Source organism: Macrotis lagotis, chromosome X, assembly GCF_037893015.1.
Source record: "Macrotis lagotis isolate mMagLag1 chromosome X, bilby.v1.9.chrom.fasta, whole genome shotgun sequence".
NCBI classification, from domain to species: Eukaryota; Metazoa; Chordata; class Mammalia; order Peramelemorphia; family Peramelidae; genus Macrotis; species Macrotis lagotis.
In genome coordinates this window covers 260,718,441-260,736,083 of record NC_133666.1, presented here as the reverse complement: position 1 = coordinate 260,736,083, position 17,643 = coordinate 260,718,441, and the positions used below count along the sequence as shown (strand labels likewise).

Sequence of the window (17,643 nt, the reverse complement as noted above, 5' to 3'; positions counted from 1 at the left end):
TATGAGCTCTTACTAAACAACATACAAATTAGTTTTTATAACAACATGTTTGTGATTTGGAAGCTTTCTTATCCTTTTGTTGTTGTTGTTGTTGTTGTTGTTGTTGTTGTTGTTCTGTTTCATGTATATGTGTATTTTGTTAGCTTTTTTGTTTTGTTTTGCTGATCCATAATCTGTAATTAGTTGCATTGTTTTTAATATCAATGAGAAATAGTCTAATTTGGGTGGTGTTATTGATTGAAAAATCTTTTTTCTTTCTCCATTCTCCTCTATTTTAATGTTCCTTCTGCAGAACTGCTCCACAAAGGAATAACATCAATAACCAATCTTGAAGGTTGGGTTGGTCACCCATTGGATCCCATTGGTACTCTCTTCAGTAGCCTTATGGAAGCCTGCAGGGTAGATGATGAAAGCTACCCTGGATTCTCAGATTTTGCAGGTAAAATAGTTCAGAGTTATATGGTGTTTTTGGATGATGAATGGTATTCGTCATATAATACTCTACCCAAGTTTTGGGTTTTTTTTAAATTTTTAAAATTCTTAAATAAAATAAGTAGCTTTTTTCATTTAGAAAATAATTTCAACAATTTTAAATTTCTTAAAATATTTTACAATATTATATAGTATGCAAAACATACGTATTACTGAAAAGCAAAATCTTAGTTATAGAAGAATATACTCAGAGAAAAAAATCACTTGCTTTTGAGAAAGCATTACAATCTTTAAGTCCCTGATGTGTGGGTTTGGGGGTAAAGTTCTTTGATGATTCATCTTTCTATTTTGCTTCTTCTATCAGTAGAGTAACATTATGGTGGTCTTATAGTCCGGAAGACCTATCATCTTCCTGTGACCCTGGAAAAGTCATTTAATCTCTTAGTGTATCAAACAACCCTTATAATTGTGAATCTCCACTGGTAGAGGGAATGTTTTTCTTTGAGAGTTCTTGTAGCCAGTGAAATCTCAGGTGCTGGGAGGAGTCACAACCTAGCCAACTAAAGCAATATTGGGGGAATTGTTGAAAATTCTTGATGGTACAAATGCTCTATTTTTTTGTTTTTATAACCTTTTGACTGTAGTATTCATTAATGTAGTCCTTTATTTTTTGGCATATTGATAATTATATGTATTATATTTATATTTAAGATCTTGAAAGCAAGAATCTTTCCCTTTTTTAAAAGAAGGGCAAAGATTCCTATAAGAGATGCACATTTATTATCATGTATGTGCATTCTTAGAAGCCAAAGCATACTTACATATGAACAAATATTAATCCTAACTCTTTAAGAATGTATAGGAAATGGGCTTCATTTAAAGAAGTATTTATATTTTAACTGTATGTTTGGCTCGTTTCTTCTGTATGACTGCTCAGGACTCAGTAAAGCCTCTTTGGGTGCCATTCTGAAGTGGATCCCTCTAGTGCTCTTGTAGCAAAGTTGGATAAAGAGATGAATTTACCTGATTCCATGTAAACCCTCAGAGGACTTTTTCTCACTGGGTTAATGGTATCCCTGAACTTGCCCAAAGGCTCTAGAATCCATCTGTTTTATCTTACTCTTGGGTTTGATAAAAACTCCATACAATGTTTGAGGTTTATTTTAATTTACAACAGAAATCTATTGTGATCACCAAGGAGTGCTCATTAAAAGTATCATTTTTGAAAATGACACACACTGAATGATGGGAGGAAGCTCTGAAGCGAAATTACCCACATTATATCCTGGAATTAGGAATACAGGACCAATTTCTTATTAAATCTCTGCAACTTATAGAAGTAAGGAAAGTGTCATGAGTGATCTGCTAGCCTTTACTAGTTACTATTCATTTACTTATAGCTGTATGTTTCATTAACTTAATTTTAGCTTAAATATTTTATGTCTGTTCACTGTTGAGCTGTTTAGAAATTTGGAAGTGATTGATTTATAGTAGAGGGATTCCCTTCTTAATTAAAACAAGATGTTGGGTGCTCTTCCTTTTTATATAACAGGTTTTCTGACTCTCCAGAGGATAAATATAATAATTCATTAAATAACATTTGGTAAAATAAATATTTGTATGTGTCAGAGTGTATAGGGAAAATAGTTTGTGGACTATCATTCCTTTTGTTGTTTCTTCACAGAGAATATGGGGCAAGGCAAGTCTCTAGAGTACCAGCACCTGCCTGCACACAAGTTCTTGGAAGAAGGGGAATCATATTTAACGCTGGCTGTGGAAGTAGCACTAATAGGGCTGGGGCAGCAGCGGATCATGCCAGATGGATTGTATACACAAGAGAAGGTTTGCCGAAATGAGGAACAGCTCATTTCCAAGCTACAAGAAATTGAATTGGATGATACATTAGTGAAAATTTTTCGCAAGCAAGCAGTCTTCCTATTAGAAGGTACCTTGATGAAGCTGCTTTGTGTTTACCTATTCTCTTTATTTAGAAGATAAGCAATTTCTTCATGGGTTGCTTGGCAGGACCTTTTCTTTGACATTTGAATTAATTTCAAAAGTGTGATCATTTCCTTAAGGAATTTGATCATTAAGTTATCATATATGAATTCATACTGCCCAATAAATAAAATCACTTGAGGGGGAAATAGCAGTTGTTAAAATTAAAAACTGGAGTGAGAGGAGATGGGAAAGTGACCTTATATTCATAGCTCATCAAGAAGCAGTCCCATTTAATGCCATATGGTTTTCAATAAGGCTATTCTGCTTTGGATCATCCCATCCCAAAGCAGGCATCTGATTGCCAATGACCACATTCTCATTTGCTTGGACAATTAAATGATAGCATTATAATTGAGTGGCATCTCTTTGAATTATTGGCTTGCGTAGTGTCTGGTTTTTTAATATGTCATTTGCAAACACACTGCCAAAATACAGAGAATTTGGAAGTGAATGAGTGAGCACTGAATTTTTCTAATGATTCTTTAGACATAGGCTAACCAATTCAAAAGTTTCATATAATTTCTAAGGCAGACTCTAGTTTACTTTGTGAGGTCAAGACCAAAAATAATACAAAAAGTCTTGAAGAGTCTTAAATAAACTACAAGTTAAACAGTTACAACAAACAACTGAGAAGGTATTGTATTTAAATTTTTTTGTTCTCTCAAAAATAAATTATCAAGAAAATAATATTTTCATGCATCAAAAAGGAAAATTCCAGCACTAAAAAGTTTTTTTGTCTTAAGACACAATAGAAAATGAAAATCAAGAGTAAGATACTTCTGAGAAAATAATGTAAATTAGGACATGAGTGAAAGATTTCAGTTCAGTTTATTTTTATAATTTTCTGATCATTAGTTTTCCATAAAATTGAAATACTTATTTTACCTATCCCCTACAGCACTGAATTTTTACAAGAAACATGTTTTGTAAACATTAAAGCCCTTTATAAATGAATTGTAGAAAATGTTTGAGATAGTTTGGGTGATGGATGATTACATTTAAAAATAGAAACAATGAAAAAGACTTCATTAAAATACATTGAAGTGAAGGCTACTGAAGAGAGTACCAATGGGATCCAATGGGTGACCAAGTGAAGCCTTTTTATTATAGGTGATTCCACAATAAAGAAATTGCATTTCTTTTATCTAGCAAGCCTAAGACTATTTTTCTCTACCACAAATAATTTTTTTTTGTTCCTGAGTAGGGTCCTGCCATACCTCTAAGTATGAAATCAATTTTGCTTCTAGTTGAAATAGGAAAAACTAAATTTCAGACTGTTAAATTGTAAATAAGTACAAGTTCTCTGGTTTCACTTTGAAATTTAAAAAGAGCAAATGTTGCCACTGTCAAAGTAGCATTCAGTGGGCATTGATGAGAAGGTATTTTTGTTCTCCATTCATGTCACAAATTTGTTAGAAAAATGAATGTTGATATTTAATTTGAAATATGCTATAGAGACAGAGAATCCTTTGAAAATTGTTGACATATCAACAAAGACTAATTGCCCTTTTATTATGTTGAAACTTTTAAACTGTAGAAGTAAATAGTTCTCTGTCATTTGATGGTTTTCTTTTTTTTGTTTTTTCTTTGTTTTTTTCTTTTATTTATTCTCATTTTGTACAAATAATGTTTTTATACATTAATAAAATATTCTTATTTAAGAGTAAACAAAATACCCCCTCCCACCAAAAAATATAGACTCGCTTGAGCGATAAAGTAAAGGGGAGAGAAAAAAATTAAAATATAAAAAAAAATAGTAATAATTGTAGGTATGGCCAGGTGGCTCAGTGAATGGAGCACCAGCCCTGGAGCCAGGAGCACCCGAGTCCACATCCAGCCCTGTACACTATGTGACATGCAAGCCACCCCAACCCCACTGCCCTGCAAAAACCAAAAAAAAAAAGAAAGAAAAAAGACCCAAAATAAAATAAAATAGTAATAATAGTAGGGGTGACTGGGTGGCGGACAGAGCATTGGCCCTTGAACCAGGAGTGCCGGGGTCCAAATCCGGCCTCAGACACCCAATGATCACCCTGCTATGCGGTCCCAGGCAGGCCACCCAGCCCATTTGCCCTGTACCTCCCCACAAAAATAATAATAATAAAAATTGTGCTTCAGTCTTTGTTCCAACGCCACCAACTCTGTCGCGGGTGGATCACATTCTTTATAAGTCCATCGCAAAAGTTATTTCCATATTTTTCCACCGTCGCCATTGCCGATCATAACTCCCTCCTTTCGTATTTCTCCACTACCATGTACTATATTTTCTCTCTCCTTTCACTCTGACTCTGCTGTAGGGTATCTGAGTGGCACAGCAGACAGATCCCTGGTCATGGGGCCAAGACGCCCCGAGCCCCCCTACCACCCCTAGGCCCATTATCCACCTGGCCCTATGGTCCCAGACAGGCCATCCAATCCCAGCCCCTTGCAAGAGGTAAAAAAAAGAAAATGTGTTATATCTGACCACTCTACCCCCATGGTCCATCCTCTCCTTTATTCACATCCCCACCCCTTCCCCCTGCTCCCCCCTCCTTCTTACTCCAGATGTCTATACCCCATTGAGTATATATGCTGTTTCTTCTCCTAGCCACCTCTGATGAGAGTGAAGATTCCCTCATTCCCCCTTGCCTTCCCCCCTTCCATATCATTGCAATAGCTCGTTGTAATAAAGAAAAATCTTATTATATGAAATATCTTTACCTATTCCTCCCTCTCCTTTTTCTTTCTCCCATTACATTTCCCTTTTTTCTATTGACTCCATTTTTACACCATATTTTATCTTCAAATTCAGCTTTCTCCTGTGCTTCAACTATAAAAGCTCCTTCTACCTGCTCTATTAACTGAGAAGGTTCATATGAATATTATCAGTGTCATTTTTCTATGCAGGAATACATGCAGTTCATCATCATTAAGTCCCTCATATTTTCCCCTTCTCCTCCAATCTCTATGCTTCACCTGAGTCCTGTATCTGAAGATCAAACCTTCTGTTCAGCTCTGGCCATTCCAACAGGAACATTTGAAATTCCCCTGGTTCATTGAAAGTCCATCTTTTTCCCTAGAAGAGGACATTCAGCCTTCCTGGGTAGTTGATTCTTGGTTGCATTCTAAGCTCTTTTGCCTTCTGGTATATTATATTCCAAGCCCTACGAGCTTCCAATGTAGTTGCTGCTAAGTCCTGTGTGATCCTGACTTGCAGCTCCACGATATTTGAAGTGTGTCCTTCTGGATGCTTGTAATACTTTCTCTTTTGACTTGGGAGTTCTGGAACTTGGCTATAATATTCCTAGGGGTTGGTTTTTTGGGATCTCTTTCTCGGGGGGCGAGGATCAGTGGATTCTCTCCATTTCTATTTTGCCCTCTGCTTCTAGAATATCAGGGCAATTTTCCTGTAGTAATTCTTTGAAAATGTTGTCAAGGCTCTTTTCCTGATCATGACTTTCAGGTATTCCAATAATTTTTAAATTATCTTTCCTAAATCTGTTTTCCATATCAGTTGTTTTTTCAGTGAGATGTTTCACATTTTCTTCTAATTTTTCATTTTTTTGGTTTTGGAGTATTGAGTCCTGGTTTCTCGTAAATTCATCAATCTCCCTGAGTTCTATTCTTTGTCTGAAGGATTTGCTTTCCTCAGAGAGTTTTCTTATCTCTTTTTTCCATCTGGCCCATTTTGCTTTTTAAATAAGCATTCTTCTCCTCAATAACTTTTTGAACTGTTTTATCCATTTGACCTAAGCTGGTTTTTTAGCATGCTATTTTCTTCAGCTTGTTTTTGGATTTCCTTGACTAGGTTGCTGACTTCATTTTCATGTTTTTCCTGCATCTCTCTCATTTCTTTTCCCAGTTTTTCTTCTAACTCTGTCATTTGATTTTCAAAGTCTTTTTTTGAGCTCTGTCATAACCTGAACCCAATTTCTGTTTTTCTTGGAGTCTTTAGATGTAGGAGCTTGTGCTTCCTCATCTGCATATTGAGTGTTTTGAACCTTCTTGAGCTCATATTGAAAATATTTCTCAATGGTGCTCCTCTTTTTTCTCTGCTTGCTCATTTTCCCAGCCTAAGCCTGTTTTTTAGGGTGCTACCTGAGCTTTTGTGACACTCCCACAAGGGTCTCCGTGTGTGGGGCTCTGTCCTCCCTCCTGGTTTGTGAATGACTATAAGCGCCCCCCTCTGCCACCTGGCTGAGGTTGGGGGGGGGCTGCTGTTCTATGGGGGGGCCTAGACTGCGATCAGGATCTGAATGTGGTCAGAACCCCAGAGTCCTGTTCCCAGGGGCAAAGCTCTGCAGTCTCTCTCTCTTTACTCCCCTCCCTAGGTTCAATAGGCTCATGCCCTGGGGGCTCCTGCTTACAGGATCTGCCTGCTTCTCTGTTTCCTGGATCTGGACTGTGGTGGCCATGTTGCTCACTGTGTGCTCTGAGGGCTGGGCTTCACGTACTCGCTGTGGCAGAGGTCCCTCAGCTGTTCCCCCAATTTGTGCCCGGTGCTCCCCAGGGCGTAGTTCAGGAAACTCCCCCACTGCTATGAGCTGCCTCAGCTCCCAGCTCCCTGGGGCTGCCTCCGGGAGGCTGAAGTTCTTTCGCTCTGGCGGGCTGCCCCTCCATCCCTGGGGAGCAGAGCCTTTCTGGTCTTTTCCAGGTTACCTTGAGTAGAAGAACTGCCTCACTGGGTCCCTCTGTGGGTTCTGTCCCTCAAAAATTTAGTTAGAGTCCTTAGTTTAGAAGTTTTATGAGAGAGTGCCTAAGACACAATCCGCTCTTGTCACCATCTGGGCTCGCCCCCCCCCCCCCCCCCCCCCGTGCTTTTCTTTTAGAATACTCATCTTAACAAGTATCATTCAGCCCCATCCTAGTTATGATTCAGAATATCTCTGGAATATAAACTTCGTTTTGCATGTCCCTGATGGTCAGGCGTGTGTGTGTGTGTGTGTGTGTGTGTGTTTGTGTCTTTCTGTCCCAAAGGCTAAAATGTTTTTGTAAACTCTTCAAAAAAGATATTCTAGAAAATATCTCCAGGTTTTGCTTTTCAGAAAAATTATTCCTATAATGTGGTGGTCCTAACAGTTCCAAGAGAGCACCACTTTCATATGACACACTTTGTGGCACAGTCTTTTGAGTCATTGCTTTATGATAGAAATGTTGAAATGTCTGACAAACGCCAAGCAACCTTTACTTCAGATTTTCTTCCTCTCTAACATTCCTATAACATTTATATTGGAGTCTAAATTAATAGGAGTGTTGCTTAGCCTATTTGTATATATGGTTTAATTCAGACTTAGAAATGTAACCTCTCTGTACTCTTCTCACAGCCGGACCCTATAGTGGTCTAGGAGAAGTCATCCACCGAGAGAGCGTCCCGATGCATACATTTGCCAAGTATCTCTTCACCTCTCTCCTACCTCATGATGCTGAACTAGCATACAAAATTGCACTGAGAGCAATGCGGTATGTATGGAAAGCTCTGCTGGGGAGAGACAGGCAGAAACCCCCCTGGGGAAATAGCCTCTCACTCACTGTTGCTACTGATCCATTCACATTTCCTGTAACCAAGCAAAGCCGAAGAAAACTGTCTGCCTGTGCGTCTTGTGTTGTTTTTAAAAGCAGGAAAAGAACCATCCGTGGCCTGCTTGGTATGCTGACATACTAATTTTAGGGAGAGTTGTATTGGTTCCCCCCCCCCTTTTTTTCCTTCTTAGAGCTAGATTCTAGTATTAGTGGGTTATTTTAGGCTAATGCTTAATCATAAAGCAGTTTTCACTTGAAACCTTCCTAAATAATTCAATACTTTTTGACAAAGTAAAGAATAATAAATGTGCTTGATAAAAATATAACTGAGACCTTCAGAACTACCATAGTTTTCACTTTTATGTAGTAGTTTCACCATCCCTCATTTAGGAAAAACAGTTGCATCACAAAGTACTTTTTTTGACTAACTTCAAGACAAGAACATGAATAGTATCCTTACATTGTAAAAATAGGTTTTCAGAAATCTTCTCATTCCTCATGACTGTGAACTATTCAACAATTCCCCCTTTCTTATATGTACCTTAAAATGTCTTTCTGTGTTCCAATCATTTATTTTTACTACTTAAAAAAAAACTAATTTACTAAATAACCGTTTCTCCCATCTCCATCCAACCTTACTGTAGATTCAGGATATTATTTTTTTCCCCCATTCTATACTGATTCTAGTGAAGTTGTAATTTCAAAAACACAAGAAGGAACTCTTAGCTCTTCTTAAAATATTAACTATTTTACAAATCAGATCCAGAATTCTAATGGAGGATATAGAATAAAAATCACTATACTTCCTTCTAAAGAACAGATCTAAGAGTTTGAGTTTTGTGAATGAGTACGCAGTTGTTCATCACCTATTTCATGTCCATAACCATTGCCGTGGATTTTTAAGAACATGTAACACCTCTAAACCATAGCCCATATGTTACTCATTTTAAACAAAATAACAAGTGTGACCTTGAATCTGGATCTCTTCAGGGATTTGTCCATAATTAAATGTGATAGAGATAAAGAGAACTATCATATGTAGATACTCAAGGCTAGAATTTCTTTAATTTGATGTGTACTTTCCCTGGCAGTCTGATGTTTCCTTCATTTATCAGATTCTATTCAATTCCACAAACCTTTTTTAAGACCCTACTAGACCCTAATGCATTGTGCTAAATTCTTTGTGAAAAAAGACAAAAATGCATCAGTTTCTGTTTTCAGGGAGTTTACATTTCATCAAGGGATATGACATATTGTTCACAGATTAGTAAAAATAAAGTATTCACAAAAACAGGAGAGATGCAGAATGAGAATGAACAGTTGGGCAAGGAAGGGAAAGTACCAACTGAACTCATCCTTGTAGGAAACCAAGGATTCTGGAAAGTAGAAGTTGAAGACCACATTTATTGAAGGCATACAGGACGCCCAGAGCTTTTGTATGGTGGTGGAGGGAGAGAAGATTTTATGTAATGGATAAATTCTAACAAGGCCATTTTGGCATGATGCACAAAGAGTAAAATGAAATAACTGGAAAATTAGGTGTCAGATTATGAAAGGGTCGAAGCATCAGTTTGAGAATTTTGGTTTTTATGCTGGAGGCAACAGGAAATTTATGGAAGATGTTTTAGAATGTGAAGGGGAAGATAGAGAAGATGTGTGCCATGATCAGATAGATATTCTAGGAACATCAATTTTGCAGCTTTGTTAAGCATTGATTGGGAAGGGGGAAAACTGGTAGTTAGGAAAACAAATAAGGAGTGGTCCAGGTGACAAGAATCTACACTAGGGGAGAAGTTGTGGGAGGTAAGAAGGAGAATCTGAGACATGTTGTGGCTGTATAATTGATGATTAACAATTGATCATATATGAGGTTTGAGAGGGAAGTTAATCAAGAGTTACAAAGCTGCAAGACTGGCAAGATATTGGAACTGAAAAGTTTGTTAGGTGAGTTGGGTTTGGGGAAGATATAATACACCCCCTGTATTTGAGATGCCTAGAGATGTCCACCAAGAAGTTGGTAATGCAGTAACTTAGGTCAGTGTGCAAATTGGGGTTAGAGAAAGAGCTCAAGATGTGTGTGAACTATTTATATAGGATCATAACTGAAGCCATGCAAACTGAAAAGATCACTAAACTGGGGGAAGAGTGCTGCAGAAAGAGCAGAGAGGCCAGGGCAAAGGTTTGGGGAAGAGCTACACTTATTGGCCAGGAGTACAGATGATGATTCAGCAAAGGAGAGCATCACACAGAATGAACTAAGAGACCAGTGATCCAGAAACCAAAGAAAGAATGTATCAGGTGAATGTTGTAACTAGCAGCATCACTTGTTTTGGAAATATTGAAGGTGGTAGGTAATGCCAAACTTTTCCTCTGTCTAGGATGATTAATACCATCATTAGAGTGATAGTTTAAAAGTAGTTGCATTTTGTGGACAGAACATTTTAATATAACTTTAGTAAAATGAAGTGGAAGTTTTCTGTAACATCATGTTGAAATATGGACATATTCAAATCCAAGATTCCATTCTTTTTCTTGTTAAGAGTAGAAGCTCAGTGTTAATAGTGTCTGGTGCTACTACCATTGGCCAGCTATGAAAGTATTGCACAGAATAATACTCATCTATAAGACCTGCTAATTTGAATTACCTTCAAAGACACAGACTCCTTTTAGTTTCTGGTTCACTGAAAGGCAGTTCTTGCTTGTGTATAGCAACAAAACAATGGGAAATATTTTTGTTATTTTCAGTCCCTTACACATACCTCTAACTAGAGAAAGCCTTGCAGGAAGCTGCCATGAAAGAAGATACATCATGATAAACACTGATCTTTAGAGGAGACCAGAAATAGATATTAGAAAAAAAAGAGACATCATCCTTCACTTGTCTTTTCCCATTCCCAGTTTTCTTTGGAAATGTCAGGCTCAGGAAATGCCCTTTTAATATTCTTTTCTTTTCCTAGTCTGCAGTAGTGGTTCACCTCTAAAATAATTTTGGCAAAATTTGTGCTTGGATAAATGGGTACTTTTTGGTTTTCTAATTAGCCTTTTTTAATTAGTTAAAAGTTATATATCTAATCTTCCCCCAATTTCAATTGTTGGAATAATTTCTTTTGTTTAGTGGGCAAGGCAGGTTTACAACATATATGTTACTTAAGGTTTTTTGTGAAACAAGAAATTGAGAAGTCATTTCATAAAGTACACAGTAAAAGCCAGTTAACTGTTGAAAAATTTTTTATGTCTTAAAACTATCTCCCTATATCTGTCTATCTATGTAATTACATACCCAACTTTTCCTGCCCCTCATTTCAACATTGAAGAAATCCTTCTTGTCTCCTATCACCATATCACTCCTTTGTTGTTCTAAACATAAAAAAGGAATAGGAAAATTGCCCTCTTATGAAGCCATAAACATTGTAGGCCTTGAAAAATATCATCAGACTCTAATCCATTCTAAAACGTTTTGCTTATAAGTCTTAATTCCATACCACCAAAAGTTTCAGTGTTAGAATGAAAAGATTATATGTATGTGATTTCCTTTTGTGATTAGGTTCTTGTTATCATAGCTGCTTAAAACTGTTCCTTTCCACCAATAGTTACATTTAGAAATGAGTTAACATATGCTTTGTTTTCAGCGTAATTTTCATTTTCAGTTTTTTCTGAACAAGGCGAGTTGATCCCCAAGATAAGAAATTTCAGTAGTGTCTTAGGTAAATGTGAAAGAAGACTGAAAATTGAGCTTCAATATTCGATTTTCTGAATCAGGAAATAAATGCTAAAGGCATATTTTTATTTTTGTTGATAACCTAAAGGCTATAAGGAAAATGTTTTTAACAAGTGTGAGAATTATGTACAAACGACAGTTTTCTTTCTCATCCAATTTTGTCAATAATCAGTTTCTTAATCTCAGGTGTCTCCTAATCTCTGTTTCAGCACTCTTCTGTCCTGATCTTCCATTACTAGTTTTCTCTTTATCAAATTATTTTATATAAATGAATGAATTTGAAAACTATTATAAATGAAAACTATGGCAGTAGAAAAAAAATGAAACTCAATATCTTGATTTACCTGTATATTCTCATCTTCCTAATGATACACAAGGAGGCAAATCTCTTAGGTTTGGGTGATTAACAGTTAATGAGGCTTTTGGCAGACTGACTGAAATTCTGGCAGAAGAGAGTCTACCACAGCTCTTGCACCTGGGCCATGTATGCTTTCTCTGTAGTCAAGTAGCTCTTGTGGCTTTGGCTTGCCAGTAACCATGGTTATAATGATGGACAAGTAAAAAGAGGCAGCCTGCCTTGTCTTCTCTTACAGATTACTAGTATTGGAATCTACTGCTCCAACAGGAGATATGTCCCGCCCACACCACATTGCATCAGTTGTTCCAAACCGGTATCCCCGCTGGTTTACCCTAAGCCACATTGAGTCTCAGCAGTGTGAGTTGGCATCAACTATGCTAACAGCAGCCAAAGGTACAGTATTGTCCTTAAAACAGAGGTATTTTATTTGTTTTCCAGGGAGGATAATTTTTATTTCAAATTGTTTAATAGGTAGTAATTCTTATGTGAGACAGTCTTTTAGTGGTCATGATTTTTAGGTTAGGAGTAATAGAAGTTGATTTAAGTATGAGACTGACTTACTTGAGTCACCAGACTATCCCCTATATGATTACTTACTTTACAGATAGGGAATTAAAGGTTGCTTAAACTGAGAAGTAGATAAATGTCTGCTTAATTTTTCATTCCTTAAAACATCCAAGGATAAAGATTTAGGGAGTTGTTTATTTAATACTGATTTTGTTTCACATACACATTTGCTTACTAAAAGTTGTCCCTTTTTGAGGGGAAATCTGATATTCATATACATTGAAGTATTAGGGAACATAATTATAATATCTTTCCCATCAATGAACATTTCAAATAAATTAATTTGTATAATTGTTTTTCTTTCTTTTCTTTTATTGTTGCATGTATGTTTGCTTCCTCCCCCTTGTACAATGCAGGCGATGTTCGGAGGCTTGAAACAGTATTAGAATCCATCCAGAAAAACATTCACTCCTCATCACACATTTTTAAGCTTGCCCAAGATGCATTTAAGATAGCAACTCTCATGGACAGTTTGCCAGACATCACTCTTTTGAAAGTGTCTCTGGAGCTGGGTCTTCAGGTATATCACCAATATTATTATGTGGGTTTTAAAAACTTTTGTTTTTACTCTTATTATAAGAATTGGTAGTTTTATTATAATGTATAGGTAAGTAAATTCTCAGGTGCACAGACTATTAAATATTCCCAAAATGAGGGCATTTGTGATTCCTAGCTGAAAGGACCTGCACTTTATGGATACACTCCCTGTCCTTTTAGAGGGTACCATCCTTTAAGGTGGTGTTTGTAGGCAGCAGAATAGAATTCTGGTGCAAAAATTTAAGAAACCTCAACTCTAGTTCTATTTTTGCCATCAGAGAACTTTATGGTCTTGGACAAATCACTAAACTTCACTGTGCTTCAATTTATTCATCTTTAAAATGAGAATAAAACATATCTTCCCAGCCTTCCTCTCAAGATTGTTGTAAAGCTCAAAGGAGATAATATATGAAAGTATTTGAAAACCATGGAAAAACTAGATCAGTGCCTGTCAAACCAATCTCTCTCCCAATAAGAACAATCCCTTCCCCTATAATTATAATCCTACCTAATCTCATTGAGTGACTGGAGAAAAGATAATTAATTTTTGAATATGTAATTCAATATAATTCAGAACTTGATCTTTTAGACTTTTGTATTTTCAGAAAACCAAGGATGTTCACTTTATTTTTTGCCTAAAAGGCAAAAACTAAATTAAAGTAAAAGTTTTTTTATACTGTTTATAACCACTTGGGTAGACATATAGTTTTTGGTTTCTTTCATTTTTTTAATTTCCACTGCTTGGCACATAGATCTTCCCAGATTCAAGGCCTGCTCTTTCCATTACATAGCACTGCCTCTCAGCACAGTACTGAGATGTGAACATGGGAAGGTAAGGGGATATTGAGCAGAATTGATACCAACTCTATGATACTGACTCTGACAACCTCTAGAAAAGGTGTTTTTTTTTTTTAAATTAATCTCCCCAGTCCAGAACAATTATGGCTTTATTTACTGGATGAAAGAGCAGTAGGTTTTAATGAATTGGAGAGAGAGAGAGAGAGAGAGAGAGAGAGAGAGAGAGAGAGAGAGAGAGAATGTGTGTTGTGTGTGTATGTGTGTGTGTGCATAAAGACTACCATGAAAAAATTGTTTGACTTCTAGTTATTAGATCTCTTATGATTTTCACATTATAATAATAATTTCTCTTACCATTCCATTGATTTATATTACTGCTAATTATGTTTTCACAATTTTGGCAGGTTATGCGAATGACATTGTCAACTTTAAATTGGCGACGGCGGGAAATGGTTAGATGGTTGGTAACATGTGCAACTGAAGTGGGTAAGTTAATATGTTTCAAGAAACAGCTTCCAGAAACATCGTTACTATTTCTTGTCATTTTTAGATGCAGCTGTGTCTGGGTTGGCCAGAAAAACAGGGACTTTGCAGTTTTTGTTATACTAGTAAAAGAAGAAATACTAAAGAAAGGTTTGCTTACCATCAAGGAAAAGCAGATAATAAATATTTGTTTCATTCTATTTTGTTTTTGAAGTCTGAAAATTATTTAAGTCAAATAATGATCCAGTTTTTGAATGCACTAGAATACAAAACTCAGAAATGTCAGGAATATACTTTTGCAAATATTTCATTGTAACACAAACCAAAAGATGAATTTTTTTTGTGCCCAGGTCCTCTGTTCTTTAAACAGTCTCTGAATTCAATTACAGAATCTTTATTTTCATGCTTCTGCTAACTTGAAAAGTAAACTTGATTATTAAAGATTATTTTAAAGGAGTTTCTGAAAAAAATTCTTTTCCATATTCTCATAAACTAGTTTAATTGTAAATTTTGAGTTTAATTTTACACATTTTGATTATGATTGATTATGGTTTGCTTGGTGATAGTGTGATAGTGTTTCAGAAAAGGCAAGTCTTTTTTTTTAAGAGTTCTCAGAAATTCTGCAGTGCCACACCTATTTTTCTTCTCTTCCCCACCCCCATCCTCTAGCATCCTAGGCATTGGCCACTCATTCTTTGTTGGTTGTCTGTACTGAATTGAAACTGAAATTGACTTTCTATCACTCAGACTGTTTGAGGTCTGACTGGAGCATAAGCAATGACCTTGACTAGAGATGATGCCCCATTAAGAAAAAGCAGTTCGAGCTTGCCATCGTCACTTTTATTCTAGGGACCTTAACAGAGTCCGAAACCACCTGAAATTAGTTTAGTGTTCATAAACTCATAACTGATAGTAGAGAATTAAATTATTGTTTTTATTAGATTCTTTCTAAATTATGAAGAGGACCAGAATATGTGGTTCTATTGACCCTTATTTAGTAACTTATGCAATCTTTGAGAAAAGACTAACCAAATGCAGAAAGCCAATTTTTGCTTTTTGTTGAAGCCGTATTTATAGTCTCTCAGCCTTTCCTTTGTTAGTACTACTTTGTGAAGGCGTCTGTATAGGCATGGCCCCCTCACATCCCTACAGAAATGAGTCCTTCCATCCTAGGTATTTTTGTCCTCCAGGTATCTTGATACAACTTACTCTAGAGTAGATGACTTAATGCTATCAATATGACTCTTGACCAGTTGTCTCTCAGGACATGAAGTGCTTTTATTATGTTCTCATAATCTAGTTTATAGTTACATGTAAAAGTGTCCTAAAGTGAGCCCTTTATGGATTAGAAATGACCAAGAAAACTGATTTGAGTCTATAGGCATTGACCATGTATATTTAAATGAAGATAAAAGGAAGTTTTCTAGCTACATAAATCTTCCTCCCAAATCATGCAAGTAAAACAAAATCACAAATTCCCATTGAGAAAATGATAACCATTGAATATGGTTTAGGTGAGCTCTCAAGTCAGTGAAAAATTACTGCTGGCCATAAGAAGCTGCCCTAGTTGCCCATAGTCAGTAATTTGTAAAGTACATCAGACAGATATTTCCCCACTGTAGTAATAAAGTGGTTCTAAATAAAACTATACATTTCTTGCAAAAATATCAACAAAAACAGAATGTAGTTGTTTAGTGTATTAGTTTTGTTATCTTTCTTTTTTCCTATTTGCATCAGAAATAGACATATTTGCCTTGCCAAGAAGAAATACTAGAAGTGAAACAGAAGAGTAACAATGGAAATCCTTGTTTATAATAGCAGTATTTTAAAAGTGGAGAAATAGTGTGAATATAGGATCCCATTTAATTTACCATAGAGAGTAGATATAAGGGTAAGAGCCAACCAAGAATTACTCTCCTATTCTAACCCCATCAGACTCATACTGGGTTTTTGTTGTCATTATTGTTAACCTTCAGTGACTTAATGCTTTTTATTTAAATTACACACTTTTAAGATGGTTCAGTGACTGAGGCACTTTTGGCTTGGCATTTTGAGAAGAACAAAACCACCTAGAGAAAACTCTTAAGACTCGAGAAAGTCATTTGATCAGCAGAAAATTTGAAGTACCTAACTGACATTAGACTTTTGCAAATTAGACCTGGTTATCCAAAAGCCACAGTCACTGAAAACAACACAGTGAAAATATCAGATACCAAGAGGATCAGTTCTTTATTATGAGATGTCCTAATTTCTTTTAGCTTTTTTATTGAAACTAAAAGGTTGCTTTCCATGACATTATCAGAACTCTATAAAAAGTTTGCCACATAATCTATGATAAAATTAACAAGTTAAATTTTGTTTTTTAAAAATAAAAATGAAAAGTTAGCTTCTAGAATGTCCTAACTGGTGACAAATCTCTCTTCTCTGTCTCCTAGGTGTCTATGCACTGGATAGTATCATGCAGAGCTGGTTTACACTCTTCACCCCCACAGAGGCCACTAGTATTGTTGCTACCACGGTGATGTCCAACAGTACCATTGTCCGTCTGCATCTGGACTGCCACCAGCAGGAGAAACTGGCCGGTAGTGCTAGGACGCTTGCTCTTCAGTGTGCCATGAAGGACCCTCAAAACTGCGCCCTCTCTGCACTGACCTTGTGTGAAAAGGATCACATAGCTTTTGAGACCGCTTACCAAATTGTTCTCGATGCTGCTACCACCGGCATGAGCTACACGCAGCTTTTTACGATAGCCCGGTACATGGAGCACCGTGGCTACCCCATGAGGGCCTACAAGCTGGCTACTTTGGCCATGACGCATCTCAACCTGAGTTACAATCAGGACACACACCCTGCCATTAATGACGTTTTATGGGCATGTGCGCTCAGCCACTCCCTCGGGAAAAATGAGCTAGCGGCTATAATACCTCTGGTGGTCAAAAGTGTCAAATGCGCAACCGTACTCTCAGACATTTTGCGCAGGTGTACTTTGACCACTCCTGGGATGGTGGGACTTCATGGAAGGAGGAACTCTGGTAAGCTCATGTCACTGGACAAAGCCCCTTTGAGGCAACTCCTGGATGCCACAATTGGAGCCTACATTAATACAACACATTCGCGACTCACACACATCAGTCCTCGACACTATAGTGAGTTTATCGAGTTCCTTAGCAAGGCCCGAGAGACCTTCTTAATGGCTCATGATGGACACATTCAGTTTACACAATTTATTGACAACCTAAAACAAATCTAC

The 17,643-nt window shown here is 36.7% G+C and overlaps 1 protein-coding gene across 1 annotated transcript in view; it reads left to right on the top strand.

Moving 5' to 3' along the window:
• Window positions 1–17,643, top strand: part of ZSWIM6 (zinc finger SWIM-type containing 6) — a 209,901-nt gene that overhangs the window by 189,397 nt on the left and 2,861 nt on the right. The window contains exons 8-14 of the mRNA XM_074207245.1: window positions 293–439; window positions 2,117–2,377; window positions 7,737–7,872; window positions 12,244–12,401; window positions 12,932–13,095; window positions 14,315–14,396; window positions 16,829–17,643. The exon at window positions 16,829–17,643 is cut by the window's right edge and continues 2,861 nt beyond it. Of these exons, the coding sequence (XP_074063346.1) occupies window positions 293–439; window positions 2,117–2,377; window positions 7,737–7,872; window positions 12,244–12,401; window positions 12,932–13,095; window positions 14,315–14,396; window positions 16,829–17,643 (1,763 nt within the window). The remainder of the gene's footprint in view (window positions 1–292; window positions 440–2,116; window positions 2,378–7,736; window positions 7,873–12,243; window positions 12,402–12,931; window positions 13,096–14,314; window positions 14,397–16,828) is intronic.